Consider the following 22907-nt stretch of genomic DNA (forward strand, 5'->3'; position numbering starts at 1 on the left):
AAATCAGAAAATATCACTTTCTTAAATGACATATTGCAAATAATAACAAGATAAACATCGGAAAATAATTGCAAGTGCCGAAAGGCAGTTCATTAAAGGAACGGAAGTTGAGGTGAAAATACCTATGTTTTAAATTCATAGTAGAAATAATCTAGACAGGTTGTGGTCTTAGATTGGGAGGACGAGTTTGATTCTTATCTTCAAGTAAGTTTTATAGGTAAGGCTAACAATCTACAGCTTAAGTTCGGAAGCAGTTTATTGATAGGATACGAAAAACATTACTTTTACAGGTTCGTATGACTGTGGGCTACTTTAATGAACTACAGTATCAAGATATGTACACTGTACAGGTCAAGAATGACATCTGCGATAGCACGAGGAATGTAATATATGCAACAATTAACGATATTTATTTGAAAAACTACACAAACAATGTCAGTAGCCAGAGTTTAAACATAAACACCGTTTAATGACACAGGATTAACGCTAAAGACATACAACACACACACAAAAAAAACATAAACCAGAAACATGAAACAACAGTACAAAACTCAACAAACTACACAGTGCACATATACTATACAATCAACCATGTATTATGTGTAAAGTTATAAATTCACAACAACAAAACAAATATCATTGAGAGGATACGAAAATCACTACTTGTAAGGGTACTTTTGTTGGTACTTTTATGTACTGCATCATCGAGGCACGTGTAAAGTGTACATGTTTATAACTCCAGATGTGTTATACTGCATCATCTCGGTATGTGTACAGTGTACAGTGTACAGTGTACAGGTTTTGAACGGCATTTGTGATAGCACGAGAAATGATATATATGCGAGTATTACCGAGCCTACATGTAAACGTTCGCAACCTCCCTTATTACTCTGAATGTAAAGATTAATTTCAAGTTGTTGAGTGCTCGGATAAGGCTGATATTGCTTTAATTTAGTATAAATTGATATCTGTCGAGACAAGTGTGAGGTTATGGCCATGTTAACTAGTTTAAGCCCACAGTAGACTCGGGTGCCTGTGCACTCTTGTTTCACTGTCCGTTCCAAGGCGGTAATCTAATTATTTTACTAGTTTGATGAGAGGGTGTTCTGTTTGTGGTGTTTATATTTGTGTATGTGGTCTTGATATGTTAGTGTCTCTAGTTCGCTGTCATATGGGACCCTTGCCCTGTGCCCTTAAACAGGGTTTATTGTTTTACAAACTGGTTTGTCCCTGTAGTGATTTATTGCATGCATGCTTTTTGATTATATCTCTCTCAAACCCCGAAGGTTCTTGTTGTTTTAAACTTTGGTTGAAAATATCAATGAGCTAAGTCTTTCTTTAGCGATATTGCAATTGAGTGTTAAAAATCTCAATTATTTACAATATTTTAATCAGCATTTGCTTTTTTAATTTTCAGGTCAGGGAGTTTTTGTTTCACAAAGTGAAACGAAATGGGACCAGTCTGGATGTACTTTGGCAGAACCAGACATAATCTGCAGTGATAATGGTTCTTGCATTGTTGAAAATGGTTTGGAATTTCATAAAAATACAAACATTCCAGACAATGGTATTTGGATCGGATTTTCGAAGACATGGATAAGTTATACTTATGTTGGTAAGTAAATGTACGAAAGTGTATACATAAGCCATACATAAAACATGAAACCTATTTTCCGATTTCATTTTTTTACTTCATTTACATTACGTTCTTTTAAAAACGATTAAAATAAATAATGATTATGATGATGATTATAAAAAATAGTTTCATTTATTTGTTTTCTTAACAATACAAACTTTTCTGCCATTCCTTCTAGTGAAATAACGAGTCTATCAGAAAAAAGGCATCATTGATAAATAGCAGTGAATTACTTAGGAGTGAAAATATAGAATTAAAGTTCTTCTTTTAAAATGAATTAAAGTAACTTCTCTTGGACCAAAATGGAGAATCTTACTTCCAAACCAGTAGTTATGTCAAAGTCATGTTATTGCAATGATATAAATTCATATTTCAAATTAAATTAACCACAGTTATAGTAAATACCTACTACTGCAACATCAACGCCACAAATCTTTAAGGTATTGTCCCGAAAGGTCTTCCTAAAATAGGTCCAAAATGTCTAAGGAGTAGGGCCATAATATAAGGGGAACGAAATGTCTTAATAAAACCAGTATTGTGTAACATCCCGAATGACGATGTCCTTTTGAATAAACTGCTAGGAAGGAATGGAATATAAAAATGTCTAATGAAAAACAGGTGCAATTGTGCAAACAAGTTATGTCCCAATTAAAACTGTATTGGTGTGTCAAATTAACATATGTTATTCCAACAGATGAAACGCCGTGTATTTTGAACCTCGTTTGGCTAAAACTGGTCCAAGGAAGCAATTTACTTAAAGCTTTGCTGAAATGAATTATTCTCTACGGGTGTTTGTGATGTTTCACTGGCTTACATTTGAATAGCAAACTTCTTTGTTTTAAAGGATGTAACAAAGTGAATGTTGAACCCGAATATTCAGTTTCAACTCTTGGGGAATGTAGACGTAAAACAGGTTGCCAAACGTTCGGAATTAGAAATTCAACAGTGGTGAGTAATTACGGGACAGGACTGTAAATTGTATCATTCAAAGTTCAGATTATGTCATTTGTATAAAGTTTCTGAATACATGAATTTGAAGAGACAGAAAGTCAGAATAATAGATAAGAGATAGTTTTGTTCGGTCAAAACATAGAAACATACTATTTACAGGTGGGGCTAAACTTGCAGATAACTAAACAATACTTTGAATGTATGTCAAAAGATATAAACGGTGATACTTTTGTAAGCCTGGTACAAGTGATTTCAATTTGAGTACGGCCTAACATCTTTAAATTAAGGTGACGGTGCAAAGAAGTTGAAAATCTCTTGACTGTCAAGTCTCTGATAAGAAATGAAACTACAGGATTCATTATAGTAGTAAAGCAATCTAATTATAAACCCTAGGTTTCTTTTTTAATATATTAAGTGTTTTGTTTTCTTCATTTCGTTAAAGAATGTTTTATTTTATTATACGATTTCAAATTGATTCAAAATCCTTTATAACAATAACAGCAGTATATGTAACTGATATAATGCCAGGCAAATACTAGGTGTCGGTTAGAATTTTGGTCGATTTAATATTCACAATATGTTATTTTGTTCATCTGTTGCCTTATGCCCATTAATGCTATTGGCAAACCACCTAAAACATATATAGCACAAAACAAGCTCATCCAGATGCCAAACAATTAATTGATGCACTGTTTGAGTGCACAATGCTTATTGGCACAACACGAGATACATACAACATATACAACAATACCTCGTATTCCTTTAAAGTTTTAAATAAAAAAATGTTAGGATAACCACCTGGGCATGACTTTACTGAATTCAATTGGAACTATTTCAGGGGTTAAGATGTAAGTGTGCCAGTTATAGCCAGGTACATTCGGGAACATGTAGAAGAAAATGCGAAGACGCAGATCAATATCCTTGTGGTGACAATACCGACACAAAAATGTTCTCAATTTATATGGTGGAAAATGGTACTAGTAACGTTGGATTATTCATCTAAACCTAATTTAAAGTTACAAAGAAAATAAATTATCTTAAATGATAAATGCGTATATTTACTTTGCAAAATAAGTTTGGAAAGTACACATGCCTGTCTTTAAGATAATGCTACAAAATATACTGTTCTCCCCGCCCCACGAAATATAAATCTTCAAAAATAAATAAATAATCCACAAAATTCCTAAAGTTTAAAGACTTGTTAGTAAAATATAACATGATATTTGTATAATTATTGATTTCATACGGCTGTTAACAACCTTTAACATAAAGGGAGTTACTAAGAAAAATAAATGATTTACGGAATGCATGTATATGAATAAAGGGCAAGCAGTTCACCGTCTTTAACGAGGTCAGATATGCATTGACGTACTTTTAATGTGCCTGATGCATCCACCATTATATTTCAGTTCCCCCTAGCAGCTTTTCACAGAACATAAGAAGAAACTGTCTACTGTTCAATTATGGACGTGATTTTTATTGGGAGTCATGCAGTTTATCAACCACACCTTCCCTGTTATGCAGTGACACCAACCTTTCAGGTAACTAGTTTTACTTTTCCATTATGCCGCATAAGGCAATTCTAAAATGAGTATACATACTATTGTTTGATTCCTGAAGTCAATTTATATAAAACATGTTGAAAAAGCAATTCATCCAAAAGCTATATACTTGCATTTCTTTAAAAACTTTAATTGGTGATATACTTCCTAATTATAATTTTATCAGCACTATCAACGCATTATCAAAGTGTTTTCGTTTTTTGATTGTTTGTTTTTTTTTGTTAGAGGGCCTAAACTGACCTATAAGACAACATAGACCCAATTCGGCATTGCCTGATGTTAAACAGTTTCTTTGCGAAAAACAGTCGTTTACCCCACCTCCCAAAATCCCTCCCACCATCCCCTAAACATACCAAATTACAAAAAGAAAGTGAGTTCATTGGAGTCATCATACGGTTTATCGGAAGGCAATCTGATGCAAGCTTCACAATTTAGAGTTTGTGAATATATTGATGAAGAAATGTTCTTTTTTGTGAACAACTGCCGCAAATTTATTAAATGACTTACAATTTAAAGTGATATAGTTTTTTCCTCCAACCTCTTTGAAACACAATGATAATTCAAATAACTATGTGATATGAGACAGCGTAGACGGTCAGAGTTATAGACACTTATGTAGAGCCTTAATGGCACGTACTAGGTCCTTACCATTCTGCAATATTGTGGGCATGCATAAGGTTTCTAAGCATGGTTTTTACTAATAATTCCGTTGAACGTAAGATAGCAAGGACTTGTTCGTGTACCTGTGGAATATGTGGTTTTACAAATCATGTTCGAAAAATAGCATCCAGCATGTTGCTTATATGCCTAAACTGATTATTGCACATCATTCTGTCAAAGATACAGAAACATATACCTAAGGCTGACCAATTTGATATTAACCAAATGTGTATTGGCAAAACACACCCGAGCCCCTTCATCACATTTAAGCCTATATGTTACATTATCAGGGGAAATGTGACGCACTGTGTGCACCCCCCCCCCCCAAGTAAGACTACTTAAACGTCAAATCCTGGAACCGCCCATGTATGTGGTTTGACTGTTTCCTTTCTACATTAATAACTTAAATCGAACATGTATAGGTGTAAAGTACTGTAAATTGTTATTCATATGTACGATTATGTTATAGATCAAAACCAAATGGCACAAATAAATCCTACAAGTAATGCGAAATGGGCTGTTGCTGTTGACAACTGCTTCTTTGGAAAACACTTCCCTGCGGCGATACAAAGTATTAAAAACGCGCAGTTCACATACCAGAACGCCCAAGACTACTGGACAGGAATAATTAAAACAGAATCAATTATATCTGGGACTTACATGTTAGGTATGTTCATCATTATAATTATCAATGCAATCTGAGTTTATCGTTCCTACAGTGAAACATGTATAGGCTTTTATGATTACACATCTGCGTTATGCCTCTCCTTCGACATACTATTCATAATTCTTTTTTGATCAATGTTATTACAATGGCGAACAAGTGCAAAATTATGAAAACTTGAAAATGGTTTACTTCAGTGTCACCTCACTAAAGTTAGTGCATTATTATTTATTTTGCATGTTTGGATTATAGACAGTTGAAGTGTCGTTGGGCAAACAGTAAGACAAACAGTTCAGGGACAGTGATTAACAACAGTTTCAATATTTATGCGAAGAGCTACAGAAACAAGCTCAGTAACAAAATGTTTAAACATAAACCCCGTTTAATGGCACTCAAGTCTGATTTCGGACTTAAATTTAAAAACAAAATGGAAATCTTCAATTCATTTCATTGTATTTATCATGTAGTATTTATTCAGACTTGAAACTTGAGACTGCTCTCATCATAGCCTCTGGAACTTTAAATGTCGAATATTTAAAAAATAAATATGTGTTTTAATGCATGGCTACATAGTTTCTGGTATATAATTATGACACTTTTTGAAAGTGTATTGAAACGTTCAACTATTTTTAAACAGGTATATGTTCAGATATAAACAAATAAGATAAAACTTTCGATCATCCTTCGTGTTGCCTTTACTGGTCAATAACCTTCCAGATAATAACATCAATCCACCAGTGACGAATGCATATTTGGAGAAGATAAACCATATCGTTTACGTCAGATTTGCTAACAAAAATGAATCGAGAAAAAGTTTGTGCGCAGGAGGTAAAGGTAAGTTTAGCATAAGGAACATTTGCAAATACAAATTATTTGGGATGAGTGTGGGGGGGGGGTAGCTTAATTAAACCAGTTTAAATCCCATTGGTTCTGTATTTTTGCTGACAGTTTTAAATAGTGTATCAAAACATTCACTAATACAGATAGTTGTGTAAGGTTGTTTTTTTTTTACAGCGATGTGTTGTGTCGGTTTTTAACCTTGTGCCTTCAAAAGGGAGCCTTGCTTATTTTAGGTTCTTGTCCCTGTAGTTGACATTGTTTTGCTTTATATATATATATATGTCTCCATTTACTCCACAGTTTAGAGTGTATACATAAACATCGCCAATAAAACATTGTTGTTAATGCCAAACGTGTATTTACATATGTAATAATTACAGTTTACTAGTACAAAAATATGTATTAATTTTACATCGTATAAGTGTTTATCACTTTATGCATTGTATACATAAAGACCAATGATATAGATGCCATCGGATTTGCAATACCGAGTTTTTTTTCAAATTCATGTTTTTGTATTCATTTTGTATACATATGCATAAACCTGAGTTCAAGTATGTGTAAACACAAGTATTTAGGGGTTTGTACCCTTACACAGTTGATTAAAACCGTTTACAGGGAGCCGATTGATCAGTTTTTGTTTAAGTAAACAACTTGATTTAGTGTCGGAATTTGTTACAATTTACGAACGAAATATACAGGTCTTATATATCAAGCAAACTCGCTTTTCCCTTAATAGTCATTAATATACAAATAAATAATTCCCTTCTTTCCTTTTTCGGACCAATTGTGTTTTACAGCTCATTAGAATTGGGTACTAATGTATTCTTTAAAAATAAACATTTGTGCAGAAGCAAGCCTGATGCGGTACTAACATATTGAAGTTAGAGTATCTTGTTATCATTTTAAACATTTTCCTACGATAGTTCTTTTTGGGGTTTCATATCATGGATTGTGTAGAAGTATGCTCGAATTTCGATGGACAAGACACTTTGTATAAACAAAAATTTGCATATCGTATGCATTTCCTTTATCAAATATTGACTATTGACGAATTTTTTATACCACAAATAAGTGTGACAATATGAACACCCTTATACTTTTTACGACTTTACAGGATCAACAAAAGGTCTTGCTGCTGGTCTGTCCGTTTCTCTGGCTTTGCTGTTCATTGTCATGATTAGTGTGCTTCTGTTCTTGAAAAGGAGGTTAGTTTATCTGTATTTGTTGATTTTATATAAATGTCAAAATGCTTTAGTACGCGCCACCTTAAAATGGTTTTCCATAGAACTAATGTTAGTAGGTTAACTCTCCTAAACCAGACAAATCTGAGTTCAAACGACATGTCCTTACTGTGTTGATTATAAGTTGAATAAATTATAAAATTTCCACATACCTTGCTTTTTTTTTCTAAATACTACAGTAGTATGTCGAATTAAGGTTCAGTTTATCTTAGTTATGGCATGGTTGTTGTGGAATGACAAAATCTAAAAAATGACGCAATGCACTTGAATGTAGTTCAATGAGTATTTGTTGAATGCCTATCATATAGAAATAAAGTATTCAACTCATTTGTTTAAAACCCGATTTAAAATATTTTTAAGTATATGGTGGTGGTGTCGTCGTCAACCTTTGTCGTAATATTCCAAGTCGTCAGAGGTAATGCAAAGGCCCATAATATCGTTTGAATTAATGTTCCTGACTAATATCTAAAACCCGTAAATAAATGCTACGTATGTTTGACTTCGCAGGGGACTTCTTCCAAAGTTATGCAAACAAAATGATGACAAAAACAACAATACTGCAGACACTGCGACAGAAGTATCATTCGTATCTACATCGATAAGTGAATCTACTACAAACACAATGCAGGACTTAACTGCCTCAAATCATTCGTACTTTGTGCTTGAGAAAACATTTGAAGTAACAAAAAAAGACGAGACCGATCATTATGCAGAGCCAGATACGTCCGATGTTGACCATCATGATTTCATGAAAACGTCGCAGAACAATACTGGTAACAATTATGACACAATCGATAGCGAAAAGGCCTCAGCAAAATCTGGATTGACTAAGCTCAGTAGCGACTACAACAAAGTAACTTTACATCAAACTAATGAGTACGATCATGTTCATCTCAGTGGAAGGCCGACCAAGTATGACAGACAAACTGAAAATGAATACGATATTTCGGATAATGATATCGACGGCAAACGCGATAAAACTTATGATGATGATGACAGTGACACCTACAACCATTTGAAGAAGCAAGATTTGAAGAGTTCTGGCACAGGTGAACTTTATGGAATGCCAAATGCAGACGGCGACAGTGGTTATGATACTTCCGGTGCTCTAAAACGTAGCAGGAATATAACTACGAAAGATCAGCAGCCTGAATATGCCGTGATTAAAAAGAAATGGTAGAATTATGTTCCAGTTAAAGGAAGTTAATGGACACGATATAATAACTTTACATCGATAAATTCCATGTCGGATGGAAATAATATACGTTGCATGCAGTGATAGTCGACTAAATCATGACAAATCTTAAGGAGAGGACATACCCAACTAGATATCTCTTCAGTTCCATTATCGTTAATTTGCCAAGTGTATAACAACTGTTTGGAAATACAAACTCGTCAGTCAATTAAACAAAGAATGATTGTAATGCTATTTTGAGCCGAAAAGACCACTAATTTGTATCACCTCAATGGCGATTTCGGATAACCAGTTTCAACCTTTTAAAGAATTTGTTATTCCACCGTTCTGTTTTTTTTTTCAGAGCGTTGTTTAAAGCTTTGACTGTTGTAAAACCAAACAATGCAAAACTGATCATGTATGGGTGGTTTGAGTGGTAATGTTGCCTCTTCAGTGGTAATGTCCACGTGAGACGTAAAGGAATACCCGAAATTGCTGACGGCGGCATTTCAGACAACATAATTATCTCATACCAGCGGAAAAGTAACCATTCATTGGAAAACATCGTCCTAATATAATGCAGACACTCTTTATGATTAAATAGAAGGAAACACTAATGCAATGGTTGATGAATTGCATTGTAAAGAATGTTTATGGCAATGCGATACATTATTGTCCGCAAATGAACTTAGAGGTTCAAAGATTTGAAACATAAAATGCCACCAATTTTGCATTTGTGTTATAAGCATATTGTGTAATAGATATAAACGTCATCGTTATTCAAATTTAACAAACTTAATAAATTGTTGTAAACAATTTTGTTGTTGGTAAAACGATAAACCAAATCGCAAAACGACTTTTTGTGTCTAAGACTTCATAGTGAATGTGTTTGATTATCAAACACGTTATACTTCACAAATTAACGAATTAAAATCCTTTCTAAAGTCACTTTCATAAAGTATTGCCTTCCTTCAAGCACTTTAGTAACTTCATCGAAGAGAATAGTTGAAATCGCTCATTCGCATTGGGATTAGGCGTACTGGGCTGTAGAGTATTTCGTAGGCGATTTAGACCACACCATTTAATTTATGATAATACGTCTTAAGTTAAGCAAATTAGGTTACCTAACTTGAGTAACCCTGTTAAGGTCCTGTGAAATAAATATTGTCAATTATTGTTCTCTTTGGTTCACTATGATATTCTTTTCGTTTATGATTTGATGGTCAATGTAACCCCATGTGAAACGCTAGAAAGAAACCTACTTGTAAGAGCATGATGTAAACTTACATAGTAGACTACTTTAAAACCATGTGTATTGCTCGATATTCACAGCCTTAGCTCTAATGCGTGTTCAATTCCCACAAAAGACAATGAGCCCGGAAAAAAAATAACTTCAGAAAAATGAAATAAATACATACACATTAAAAACGACAAGAATTGTAATATATGTAAGACATGCAATCGTTTGTCTAATGTAACAGTAGTTTATAGTGTCATTATGCGCATTGCCTAAATGTCTTCTCGTGACCTTGTTTGTTTCTCATGAGTTTATGACTTGCCTACTTTTGATTTTGATTATTTTAATCAATTCATTTTAGTTTTTTTTCAAAATGTATATTTCAACCTGAGAGGCCAGAAGAAAATTCACCTTAGTGGGAATGACACAGCATTATACTAGAAGTGGCAATCTAGTTATGGCATAATACTTACAGTGGTACAATTAAAAAGCAATTTTAAAAGCATCGAAGATATCACCTATTTCTAGAAACTTCAATTTCATTTTTGTTAGAGACAATAACGTATAAAAGTTTATTCTTTATGTCTTTGTATATTCCATTTTTAACATTTGTAAAATGCATGAAGGAATCAAAATACCTTTTGGAAATCACCTTATACCACGTACAATCTACCATTTTGACCAAATCTTAGCTTAAGGAATAAGTTTACAGATTTTCAACACGAGAATATCCTGCAATAGTTTGTGACTCATCTATTGTAATTAGAATAAAATTTGGCATTGTCTGTGAATTATCTATCGAATAAAATATTCACTCACACATGTGTTGTAACAACACTATGAACATGCTTAAGATATTTTATAGGAATATAGTTAATCACGTTCTATCTATAATGATATCAACTGCTCATAATCTTTTCTTTTTTCAGGTATTCATTCATTTATAACCAATCGTCATATATGTATGCATAACATACAACTAGTCAAAGAGCAAGGGTCATATTTTAAATCTATCAGTGTGTATATTGTGTGACCTGTTTATTACGCAATAAAATATGTTCTACTCTGTCCTATAAGGTTGTATTGTTCGAACCATTTTTATGAAAAAACAATGTGGTTTTAAACACAATGAGTACGTATTGGTTTAATGTCCAGACTACCTTATGATTTGCACATGTATTCCAGTAAACATAAGTAAATATAAGTTCTAGTCAGCAGTGAAGTATTCACTTACGATTCCCCAAAAAAACAAATTACGTTGGACCCCCTGAAATTTACGAATACTACAAATGCCTTAATATTCGACAAACAAAATAATTTATTCAATATTATTTTTATCTAAGATGGTATTCATACTAGAAGAACTCTGTGCCAATGCCATCAATACCGTGAGCCTTTCTGGATTCGAATTGTCTTATACTCTTCTACATTTCTTTATTTAAAAAGGCGCATTAAGTTATCATTCAATTTCATGTTAGCTTATCCAGCGACAGACTCTTGATATTATTTTTTAAAAGTGGTGACATGAGCTTAATTGAGCTCAACGTCTCCTTTATACATATGAAAGTCGTACTTTTTTTCTATATCTATCAACGCGGTATACATTTTGATTAAATCTTAAATTGAACGACCTATTGAATCGATTATATTAAAAAATTATTGTCTCGCTGATCTGCGTAGCGTTCATTCCATTTAAAACTATCTAACGAGTTGTTTGTGTGTATTTGTATTGTAGGCAATCAATAATTGATTAGTATCCGTTTAACGGTATCGATCATAAGTTTTGTTGAATTACGAAACTCATTGAAAATACAACTTACTTATTTGATTTAATACAAACATTTTGAATCACGACCGGCAGATAAACACCTGAGCATTCTTAAAATATAGTTTGGCTATGAAAGTTAATTCGATTTAACAATGATGTATTTTAAAGCTCGAAGTTATCAAATATATTATTTAAATAATTTCTTAAAGTTTCTGAATTAATAAAGCAACGACAATACGTAAAAACATTATTTCATTTTATCTAACAAATTGGAATTAAATACAGTTACACACAACTAAAGAAATCAAGCAATTATAATTCTTTGCATTTGTATAAGCATTGTAAATGAATCTAGGGGTTAAAAAATACGCGGTTTCTGAAAAAATAAATATTATTTGCTTTTATCTAAGTATGTTTTTTTATAGCTCGGATTTTAAATATGTAAAAATCATTAAACCTAGACACATGTCTTCTGATGCGCGCGGTAAACTGGCATCGTTAATGACTGCATTTTATTTACGCCAATGCTGTTTTACTACATTCCTTCACATATATTTGTCTACCATCCATGTACATCAAAACATACACACGTATGCATCTACTATGTTACACACATTTGTACACCGTCGATCTCTAATTTGTTTTTCCACTAGCTATGTCCATGTCGTCACCTCAGTGCAAGAATTTAATATCTGCTTCTATTTCTATTTAAGGATTAGAAATTGACCTTCTGCATTGGGGTATGGTATGCAATGGGGCTGTTGAAAATGGGTGGAGTCCATCCATCATGAAATTAAAATTTACATTATAATCAATCAAATTATCGTTGCTCATTTTGTTTTAACCGCTTTACTGCAGATTTTAGTCTTGCAGGTTGCCAATTATTTTACTACGATTTCATTAAAAAATAGTTCCGTAATAAATATGCCACGCCCATTAATTTTATTGCGCCAAATGACAGGACAGAAGTATCTAACAAATGCACACGATTTCGATTGGTAATGCCAAGGGACTTTTTACAGAAATAATGTGAAATTGATAAACAACAACCATCGTTAAGGAATGAAGTGTTAATGTAAATATATGCAGTTATTGAGTTTTTCTACTTGCTATGTTCATATATGAGTTCGCCAATTGCGCATCCTGACGTGTACAACACCTCATACATATAGATCCCTCTCCGAACGAGAAGCGGCTTCCAACTTTATAGATCCCTCTCCGAACGAGAAGCGGCTTCCTCATACATATAGATCCCTCTCCGAACGAGAAGCGGCTTCCTCATACATATAGATCCCTCTCCGAACGAGAAGCGGCTTCCTCATACATATAGATCCCTCTCCGAACGAGAAGCGGCTTCTTCATACATATAGATCCCTCTTCGAACGGTTTCCAACTTCGAAGAAAATATAAAATCTTGTTTTAGACCGTATCTCCTTTTCAAAAGTAAAGGAATTTCAACAAATGCTTTTCTGTCTGAACGCGTAATACGGAGCTTCCCCAACTATTCCGCATAATGTTGTTAAAGGATTATCGAGAGCTTCACAGAATATAAAATGAAATAAACAAATAAACAATCAGTTCTAGGCGTTTCATATGAAATAGGACTTGAGCGGGCACCAAATTGTTACTTATACTACTAAACCTGTATTGTAGTATTCAAGACTTAAACAGTTCTTGAGTCTTTACATAAATACAGACAAATAATTGTGCAGCTGAAGAAATAATCAAGTTAATAATCAGTTTGTTTATCGAAAACAATATTGAACGTAATAGCCTAACGTATATGCGTTTTAGTTCACACAGCATTAATCAAAATCAAATTCATGACTTTGTGACAACAACAAAGATTTTAAAATGGTCCGTATTTTGCTCAATTTGTCGCCCTTAAAATTCAGTGATAAAGCACAAACAAAGTAAGTGTTTATGCGTGGTTAATATTCCCTCAAACGTGTATATTTGTTACAACTTAATATACAAACGATTATTATGCGCTTTGTCAGACGTTATATTTTGAATAGAAACATGATCGTTTTGCAATAAGGTTATAATTTAGTAATAATTATGTCACCTTTTGTAGATTCCCAAATATCACAATCTTGTTTTTCACGATGTCCACATTATGTCCCCAGTTCCATGAACCTGAGCGGGCACGATGCTATCGTGAGAACTAGCTATAAATATTTTAGTTATAAATGTTAGCGTTAGCTACAGTTACGTATTACACCCCTTAACAAGTCATTCAATAGCTGAATGATATTATATACTTTTACTGTGATTTATATTGATTTATCAGTGAAATAAAAATGATATTTCAAACAGTGAAATAATGTTGTGATATTTTTCACCATTTTAAAATTTATTCCGCTTTAATTCTTAATCAAACGTTAGCACACACAGAGCTGGGACATAATTTCAAAGACGTCATTTCCGAAATGACGTAACCTTCGCATTAAAGTTGGCGCGCTTTTCTGACAAACTACAATAAGATATCATTTCATGTCCTGTCATGTCTTAGTACAAGGTCGCAGTATATTTCACCTAATGAACACCTGAACACTAAAACAAACAACTATGTTCCTTGATCTTCGACTCTATTTTTTCAATATACGTAGGATAGTCCTTTCGTTACAGAGACGCTGAAACTGACCCCAATTTACAAATCTCATTACACAGATCTATGAGAGTATTCGTAAAGTATAAAGTATCCGTGGATTTCTCTCGGAAAATGATCTTAAAATGAAGTTTTATTGGCATGAAGCTGTGCGGCTTTGAACAAAATATCGATATTTTATTTTATTGTGTTTATAAGTTGCAAGTCGGCCTTGGCCACCATTTGTCATGGATGTGGGCCTTCTTATGTATGTACATTTGGTGATGGGGCGGATCTGATTTATGACGTCTATAACGAGGTTCTCATATCCAAGATCACCATAAATCCCTGATCCAGAACCACCCTGGTCCGGATTTTTTTTGTTCGAAAACCACCATATTCACTTTAAATATTGTGCCATTTTTCAGCAAAGAGGAAGAGCATTTGTCTGACATGGCTTATTTGTTAAGTAAAAACATTATACTGAATATGAATGATCTTCCAATCATAAATTATCTTCTTCAAATGTATACAAGTGATGCTAAGCAAACTTCGAGTTTTCATTAATTGTCCCCAGTGCAAAAATCAGCATGTATGCGCATACTTTTAACTTATAAATGCAAATAGGAACAATACTACTGATATCAGCTTGTTTATGAGCCGTATTTAATATTCCTCCCAAGTCAAAAATGAGAATACAAGTGTTTTATAATGCATGACAAGCACTTCAATACAAATACATTTGTCTTAAGTAAATAAGAGCTATGAAATAGTCAAAATAAAATTGGACTAAAGATACTGAACTAAAGAGCACCGCAGTTGTCAACGCTCGCTTTATTCTTGCCGATCAGTCGTAATCCCAGAAAGCTATTTGTAAGGGCTTTTTAACATATCTGCATACTAATTGTTTTGTATTGGCTGTATTCTATAGTGTTGATGTGTGTACTTGAAGATCAAAATACTTTGGCAATACTTTCATTCTAGCATACAGAAAACGATTCTAGATGTAATCTTTGTTTTATCGCTTGTTTGGCTATTTCGCTCTTTTGTGTTGGCTCATCTAATTTAGATTATACGGGGAGATATTCAAACTACGGTCATACCGTCAACAGATGATTCGTTATCACCGAAAGCTATTTGTAAGGGCTTTTCAACACATCTGCATACTGATCGTGGCTGTATTGGCTGTATTCTATAGTGTTGATGTGTGTACTTGAAGATCAAAATACTTTGGCAATACTTTCATTCTAGCATACAGAAAACGATTCTAGATGTAATCTTTTTTTTACCGCTTGTTTGGCTATTTCGCTCTTTTGTGTTGGCTCATCTAATTTAGATTATACGGGGAGATATTCAAACTACGGTCATACCGTCAACAGATGATTACGATGTTAGGTATTAAATACCAATGTTTCAACAAAAAGATATAAAAAAGAAACAAACATAAAGTATTATGTCACGCTTAGGTTAAAACTGAGTGAAAATACCGGGTTTCTCTCAACTAAAAATTATCATTTATACAGTTTGTTTACAAATATAAAAAGCATTTGAATGTGGGAATGGAATAGATACTTCAAAATTAAAACAAAATATATGTCAAAGATTGTTGGATAGACAAAAACTCTTGACACAGGATTTTAACAATATTTCTTATGCAAATCTGACAAACAAAGGATATATATTAAACATATTAAAACAATGTTATCTGTATTAACGTGCTGTGCCTCTAACCAGGTTATTTTCCTTTGCTTCTTTTTCGGTACTTTAATCTATAATTTATGTTAAAACTGGAATCGAACCACTCAAAGAAAGGCGACGTAAACATAAACTTATCCTATTTTACAAGATGTTTTACTCCCTTGCATCAGCATATCTAACTTCACTAATTCCAACAAGAGTTGGCGATACTACTTCGTATAACGTTCGAAATGCAGATAACCTTCGGAACATTTCATGCAAATCACAGTTGTTGACGAGTTCATTTTTGCCATCAACTATATCCGCATGGAACGCACTCCCGGAAGAAATTCGTTCGCCGCCATCCGTACCTTCTTTCAAATATTAACTTAATAAGAACACAAAACAAGTTCCTGACATCTACCATGAAGGTGACCGCAAATCCTGTGTCTATTCTCAAAAAATATTGTAAACAGTCCTAATTGTCAATGCAGTGAAATTGAGGACACCTTTCACTTTTTCTTCATCAGTCCAATATATAGCATCCAAAGAAATCATCTGATTATTCAGTTATCCACCGTTGGGCAATTGTCTCTTTAGCTGTTACTCTTTGGGTCGAAGGAAGCCTCATATCAAAACTTATCTTTGATAGCGTCCAGAACTATATACGCCAATCTAAACGTTTTTGAGTACACATTATAACAAACCTTATCCCAATTCCGATCTGACCAGCGCCTGTACCACCTCTCTCGTTCAGCTTCCTTTTATTCTATCGTTATCTTTTCCTCCTTCTAACTTAATGATTTCAGACTAAAACAACTTGTTTTACATACCATATTTTACACAATACCACTATAAGAATATATTTATTCGAGTCACCGCAACTTGCGCATTAGCCTAAGCAGCGTAACTGACCTACAGAAGCGAGAAATAGTATAAGCCTTAATGCTTTCTTCTCAATTCTGTTTTCACTATTGTTTTGTGCATAATTAACATATTCGTTGTTTATATGCATTACATATTTGGTCTATGTTAACGTTGATTATGCTCAAATTTGTTAAACTAAACTAATTGTAAATATTATATCGAAATAAATATTGTTTAAACCAACTATAATTTGAATATCATTGCACTTTATTGAAACATAGGTTAAGTCATTTAAGCACCATTTAGTTTCCTGTATTATTGACAAAAGGTTCAGAGTCTGAAACATTCCCTTCAATGAGGGTCAAATTTTCTTGTTCATACCATTGTATCACTGCATACAAGCATACATAAAGGCTAGCATTAAAATTGTTAGCGAAGATAAAGTTTGGACGTGTGTTTAGGTATTAGGTAAGGCATACGGAAGTTTAAATAGGCCAGGGATATTTGATATTATCTAAAGTCGCTATAACAGGTTTTCAACATCCTGAATGCATTTATAGTTGAAACGAAGAATGATTGAAACACAAAACGAATCAATTTATTTGTGTAATTGTTACTATTTTATATTGTTTGGGAGTAACTGAGAAAGGTACTGTGCTATTTCATTATAATGCTAGTTGAAGTGAAGTAACCGTACGTTATAATTCATTTAATATTTACATACATGTATAATATGTTTAGTATACATTTCGTAATTAGCTTAGGACTAATCGAAAATCTTATTCTTACAAAAGGAACCTAATAAAATATTTTCCGGTGCTTAAAAATACCTAACGGCTTAATATATTTTATAACGATTATTAATGAATAGAGGATAAATGTTTGTATAAGTATACGATCGTATTAAATTTCTCCAAGTAAGCACCAAAAGTCATATTTATCGGGTGAAAAAATCATTATTTTTATTACACTTCTACTGAAATTAACTTTTTTCTTTTACATTTTATCATAAACCTTAAAAAAGACATTAAATCACAGTTGATATTCAGAAGGAAAGATATTACTTCAAAATGTATGTTCTAAAATGTCTTTCGAAGATGGAATCCACATTATTTAAAATAATAAGGTCAGAACTACCTCCGAACGATAATCAACAAGATCTATTGGTAATTCCTCAAATTCTGTATGAAACGGTGTTAAAGAGCGTCTATCATTGATTTTTCTATAACATTAAGTGTAAACATGTGTTACAATTGTGTTTAATAAAATGACGTATTTCAGACGTTTTATATTTATGAACATCAATAGAGAATATTTAATACTTTTTGGACAATTTGTAAGCCAATTGAATCTGCACTATACCTAATATATAGCCAACAATAATACATATATGATGTAGTAACGAGCCTACATGTACACGTTCGCAATCTCCCTTATAACTCTGTATTTTAAGTGTGTTTGTAAGTTGATGCGTACTCTGGTGGGACTGATATTGCTTTAATATATTATTACTTGATGTCTGTCGGGACAAGTGTGAGATTATGGCATTGTTAACTAGTTTAAGCCCCTAGAAGACTCGGGTTCCAGTGAACTCGTCATTCACTGACCGTCCCAGAAGGTTTACTAATCATTTAACGATTAAACTATTTTAATTTGTGTGTGGTGTGTTTGCGTTGTTTGTATTTGTGTATGTGGCGTTGAAAGGTTTGTGTCTCTAGTTTATTGTGATTTGGTACCCTTGCCTTCTGCCCTTTAATAGGTTTTATTCTTTTACAAATGGGATTTTCATTGTATGCACAGTGTTTGATGATAGCTCTCTCAGATCATGAAGGTTCTTGTTCTACGCTATGGTTAAAATGTATAGATGAGCAGTATCTCTTTATCGATAGGGCAATATTGTGCAATGGCTCGTTATTTTTTTAATAAATGTTCTTAAATTAATAAAAAAACTATCAATTCTATACAATATGTTAATCAGCATTTTCTGATTTAATTTTCAGGACAGGGAGCTTTTGTTTCACAAACTGAATCGAAAATGGACGAGTCTACATGTACTTTGGCGGAACCAGATTTAATCTGCAGTAATGATGGCTCTTGCGTTGTAGAAAATGGTTTGGAATTTCTTAACAATACAAACATTCCTGACAATGGTGTTTGGATCGGATTTACCAAGACATGGATAAGTTATGCTTATGTTGGTAAGTGAATGTACAAATGTGTTATATAAGCATATACGATAATGAAACCTCTCGTCCGATTACATAGTTTTACTCTTTTCACAATACGTTCTTTTAAAAACGATTAAAGTAAACCTAATAATACCATTGATATAGTCGAAAAAATTGTGTAGAGTGTTAACAATACAAACGTTTTCTTCCATTCCTTTAGGTGAAATAACGAGTCTATCAGAGAGAAGGCATTCTTGAACTAGCAGTGAATTACTTAGTTAAATAAAATAACTTTCTTTAGATCAAAACGGAATACTTCTCTTCCTAACCATTAATTTCAAAAGTAATAGTTCGTGATTGCAATGATAAAAATAAATATTTCAAAATAAACCATCCACAATTTCATTAAATACTTACCTACTACTGCAAAAACAACACCACCCATCTTTAAATTAATGTCCAGAAAGGTCTTCCTAAAATAGATACAAAATGTCTGAGAAGTAGGGCCGAACTATTAAGGGACCGAAATGTCCGATGTTTTCATATTGGCCTTATTGTCCAGCATCCCAAATGACGATGAACTATTGAATGATCTTTCTAGGAGGAACTGTAATATAAAACTGTCTAATGTTTAACAGATGCATATGTGCAATAAATATGTCCCAATAAAAACTGTGTTGTTGTATCAAATTGATATTATTAATTTCAACAGATGAAACCCCGCTGGCTTTGATGCTCGTATTGATAATGTTAGTCAAAGGAAGCTCTGTATTTTAAACTGAAATGAAGTTTTCTCCACGGTTGTTTGTGATTTATTACTATCTTACATTTCATAAGCAAACATCTTTGTTTTGAAGGATGTAATCAAGTGACTGTTGGAGCCGAATATTCTGTTTCAACTCTTGGGGAATGTAGACGTACATCAGGTTGCCAAACATTCGGAATCAGAAATTCAACAGAAGTGAGTTATTTAGGGACAACTAAGCATAGCTTAACATTGATACTGGATATATCAGATTTTATTCAATTTGAAAGATGCACACAATTATTCAAATACAAAAGTCACTAAGTAAACGTAATTCTTCTCAAACAAATGCATGACCTAACATAACCTAACATATACTCATTTCAAACAAGGCCTCTAGCCAATACTACAAATGATGCGGCAAGGTTAAAGTGAAGTTTAATCACAAACCAATATTTGGTATTGGATATATCCTGTTAATATCATGCACACTTTTATATTAATATAGTAATCTCTTAGTTTCAACAATTGTTTCAATGAATGCATGTCTTTAAATGAATACATATGCCGAGAAAATCATTCCACTTCGTAAATGCATTCACTGACGGAACATGTATTATCACATCAGACATAGTGAGGAAATGTAAACAAATAATATCGTAAGGATTGAGATAGTCAGACCTTAGCTTGCCATAAAATGGACACACCTAAAGATAGTAAAAATCATCTTCTAAAGATAAATTAGTTTATTTTAAAACAGACCGATATGATTTAAACAAATATGCATACCGAGCAAGAAAGCTTCTACGATATATATCGAAATTCTACCCTCGCAACGTTTAAAAAGCGTTCTAGTTTTTGGTGTCTTATGGCGTAGTGTGAATTGTTTGGTGCTTGTTTGGCTTCTGCATTGTGCATTTAGTTTCGTTAAGGATGCAGCACTTCTCCCTGTAGTTTTCGTTGTCTTTACAATTGGGTGCCAGATTGTAAATTGAACAATTTGTGTAGCCATGTACAGCTAAGATTGTTTCATCTGTAAACAGTTTATCAACAGAAGAATTTAAATTAACAACAAGGCAGAATGATCGCGGTAAAAAGCGTAATACTTTTTGTTAACTTGATACAAGTGATTTTAATTTGAATTCAGTCAAACAACTTACAATTAGTCTGACGTAATAATGAACCGGAAGAGCTCTTGACTTTTGTGCCTTCGCTACAACAAAGAAACTACAGAATTCAGCCCCGTAGTAGAACAATCTAATATAAAACCTGTGTTTCTCTATTAATATATTTTTTTCTTGTTTATTTCGTTAAGAATTTTTTTTTAATTCATAATACGAATTTAAAATAATACAAATTTCTTTTTAAAATAAATGCAGTAACTGATTTAATGTCGGGCAAATACTAGGTATCGGTTAGAACTTTGACCGACTATTTGTTCACAGTCTGTCATTTTATACTTCTGTTGCTTAATGCCCTTGTATTATCAAACTATCAAAAACATTTATTTAACAATAAAACTTCACCTAGTAGTCAAACAATGCTAATTGAGGGCACAATGCTAATCGAACTGTAACAAACAAAGAGAGACATACAACACTAAAAACAACACATACATACCTCACATTCCTCCATACATTAATATATATATATATATGTAGATAATCTCAATATATATATATATATATATATATATATATATATATATATATATATATATATATATATATATATATATATATATATATATATATATATATATATATATATATATATATGATGTAAGATGTAAGTGTGCTAGTAATAGTCAAGTGTACTCGGGAACATGTACAAGAAAATGCGAAGAAGCGGATCAATATCCTTGTGGTCACACTACCGACACAACAATGTTCTCAATTTATACGGTGGAAAATGGTACTAGAAATATTGGTTTATTATCATAATGTCAATTTGAAAGTTACATAAAAAGATCTGTGAATGGCTACAATGCGTATGTTTACAATGCGAAATATGTTTGAAAAGTATTCATGACTGTTGTGCCGATTATGCTTCAGAGGATACTGTCCCCCCAAAACAAAACAAATCCAAACAAAAAATCACACAATAGATTTTAAAGATTTCTCAGTAAAATACAACATGATATTTCGTTTAAATGTTAATATGATTGTTCACAAAAAAAATCCAAAAAAAAATAACACAATAGATTTTAAAGATTTCTCAGTAAAATACAACATTATATTTCGTTTAAATGTTAACATGATTGTACACAAAAAAAATCCAAAAAAAATTACACAATAGATTTTAAAGATTTCTCAGTAAAATACAACATGATATTTCGTTTAAATGTTAACATGATTGTACACAACCGTCCACATAAGGGCAAATATTAAGAAGAAAAATATCCAGAATGCATGTGTATAAATTGAAGGAATGCAGTGCAACGTCTTTCACGAAGTCGGTATCGCATTTGAGTACTTAGTATTTGCCTGTTATATATAACGTTTTATTTAAGTTCCTCCCAGCATCAATTCACAGGACAAAGAAAGAAACTGTCTTTTGTTCAACTATGCAATTGGAGGACAGGGACATGATTTATATTGGAAGTCATGTATTTTAAGCTCCTACATAAAGCTTTTATGCAGCGGCACAAGCTTTTCAGGTAACTAATTTTACTCTTTTAATATGCTGCATAAGTCAACTTCGCAATAATTATATTATCAGCGTCAGATTTATATTTAAAACGTATCGACCAGGTAGAAAGAAATATAACAAGCATATTTTTGTTTACTTCTTTGCGACAATCTATATAAATCATGTGAAAACAAGGCAGCCAAAAGTAATATATATTTTTAAGCATTTTTTTTACCAAACTATGATTGGGGAAATACTGCTAAACATTTTATATTATTGTACTTTGATATACATTATATATGCAGAATTTCAATGACTGTTGTTTCGAACAATGCAGTCAAAAGCTATATACTTTTTTATGCATTTTTAACAAACTATGATTGGAGAAATACTTCTGAACTTGTTACATAATTGTACTTTGATATACATCATATTTGTTTCTCTCTCCAACCTGATTAAAACTTAACCACGAATGTGTTACAACATTGTAATA

General features: G+C 32.7%; 2 protein-coding genes across 2 annotated transcripts; both read left to right on the forward strand.

The window, feature by feature from the left end:
- Positions 1-2485: 2485 nt before the first annotated feature.
- LOC128221648 (uncharacterized) lies at positions 2486-6943 on the forward strand. The gene is made up of 6 exons (XM_052930250.1): positions 2486-2584; positions 3426-3561; positions 3997-4128; positions 5279-5476; positions 6191-6357; positions 6932-6943. The coding sequence occupies exons 2-6, from the start codon at positions 3534-3536 to the stop codon at positions 6941-6943; spliced, it is 537 nt and encodes a 178-aa protein (XP_052786210.1). The 5' UTR covers positions 2486-2584; positions 3426-3533.
- Positions 6944-7420: 477 nt separating this feature from the next.
- On the forward strand, positions 7421-9547 carry LOC128221018 (uncharacterized). The gene is made up of 2 exons (XM_052929415.1): positions 7421-7521; positions 8065-9547. Exons 1-2 carry the CDS (start codon positions 7490-7492, stop codon positions 8735-8737), a joined length of 705 nt encoding a protein of 234 aa, XP_052785375.1. The 5' UTR covers positions 7421-7489; the 3' UTR covers positions 8738-9547.
- The last annotated feature ends 13360 nt before the right edge of the window (positions 9548-22907 follow it).

The sequence above is a fragment of the Mya arenaria genome, chromosome 16 (genome assembly GCF_026914265.1).
Source record: "Mya arenaria isolate MELC-2E11 chromosome 16, ASM2691426v1".
Classification (NCBI taxonomy): Eukaryota; Metazoa; Mollusca; class Bivalvia; order Myida; family Myidae; genus Mya; species Mya arenaria.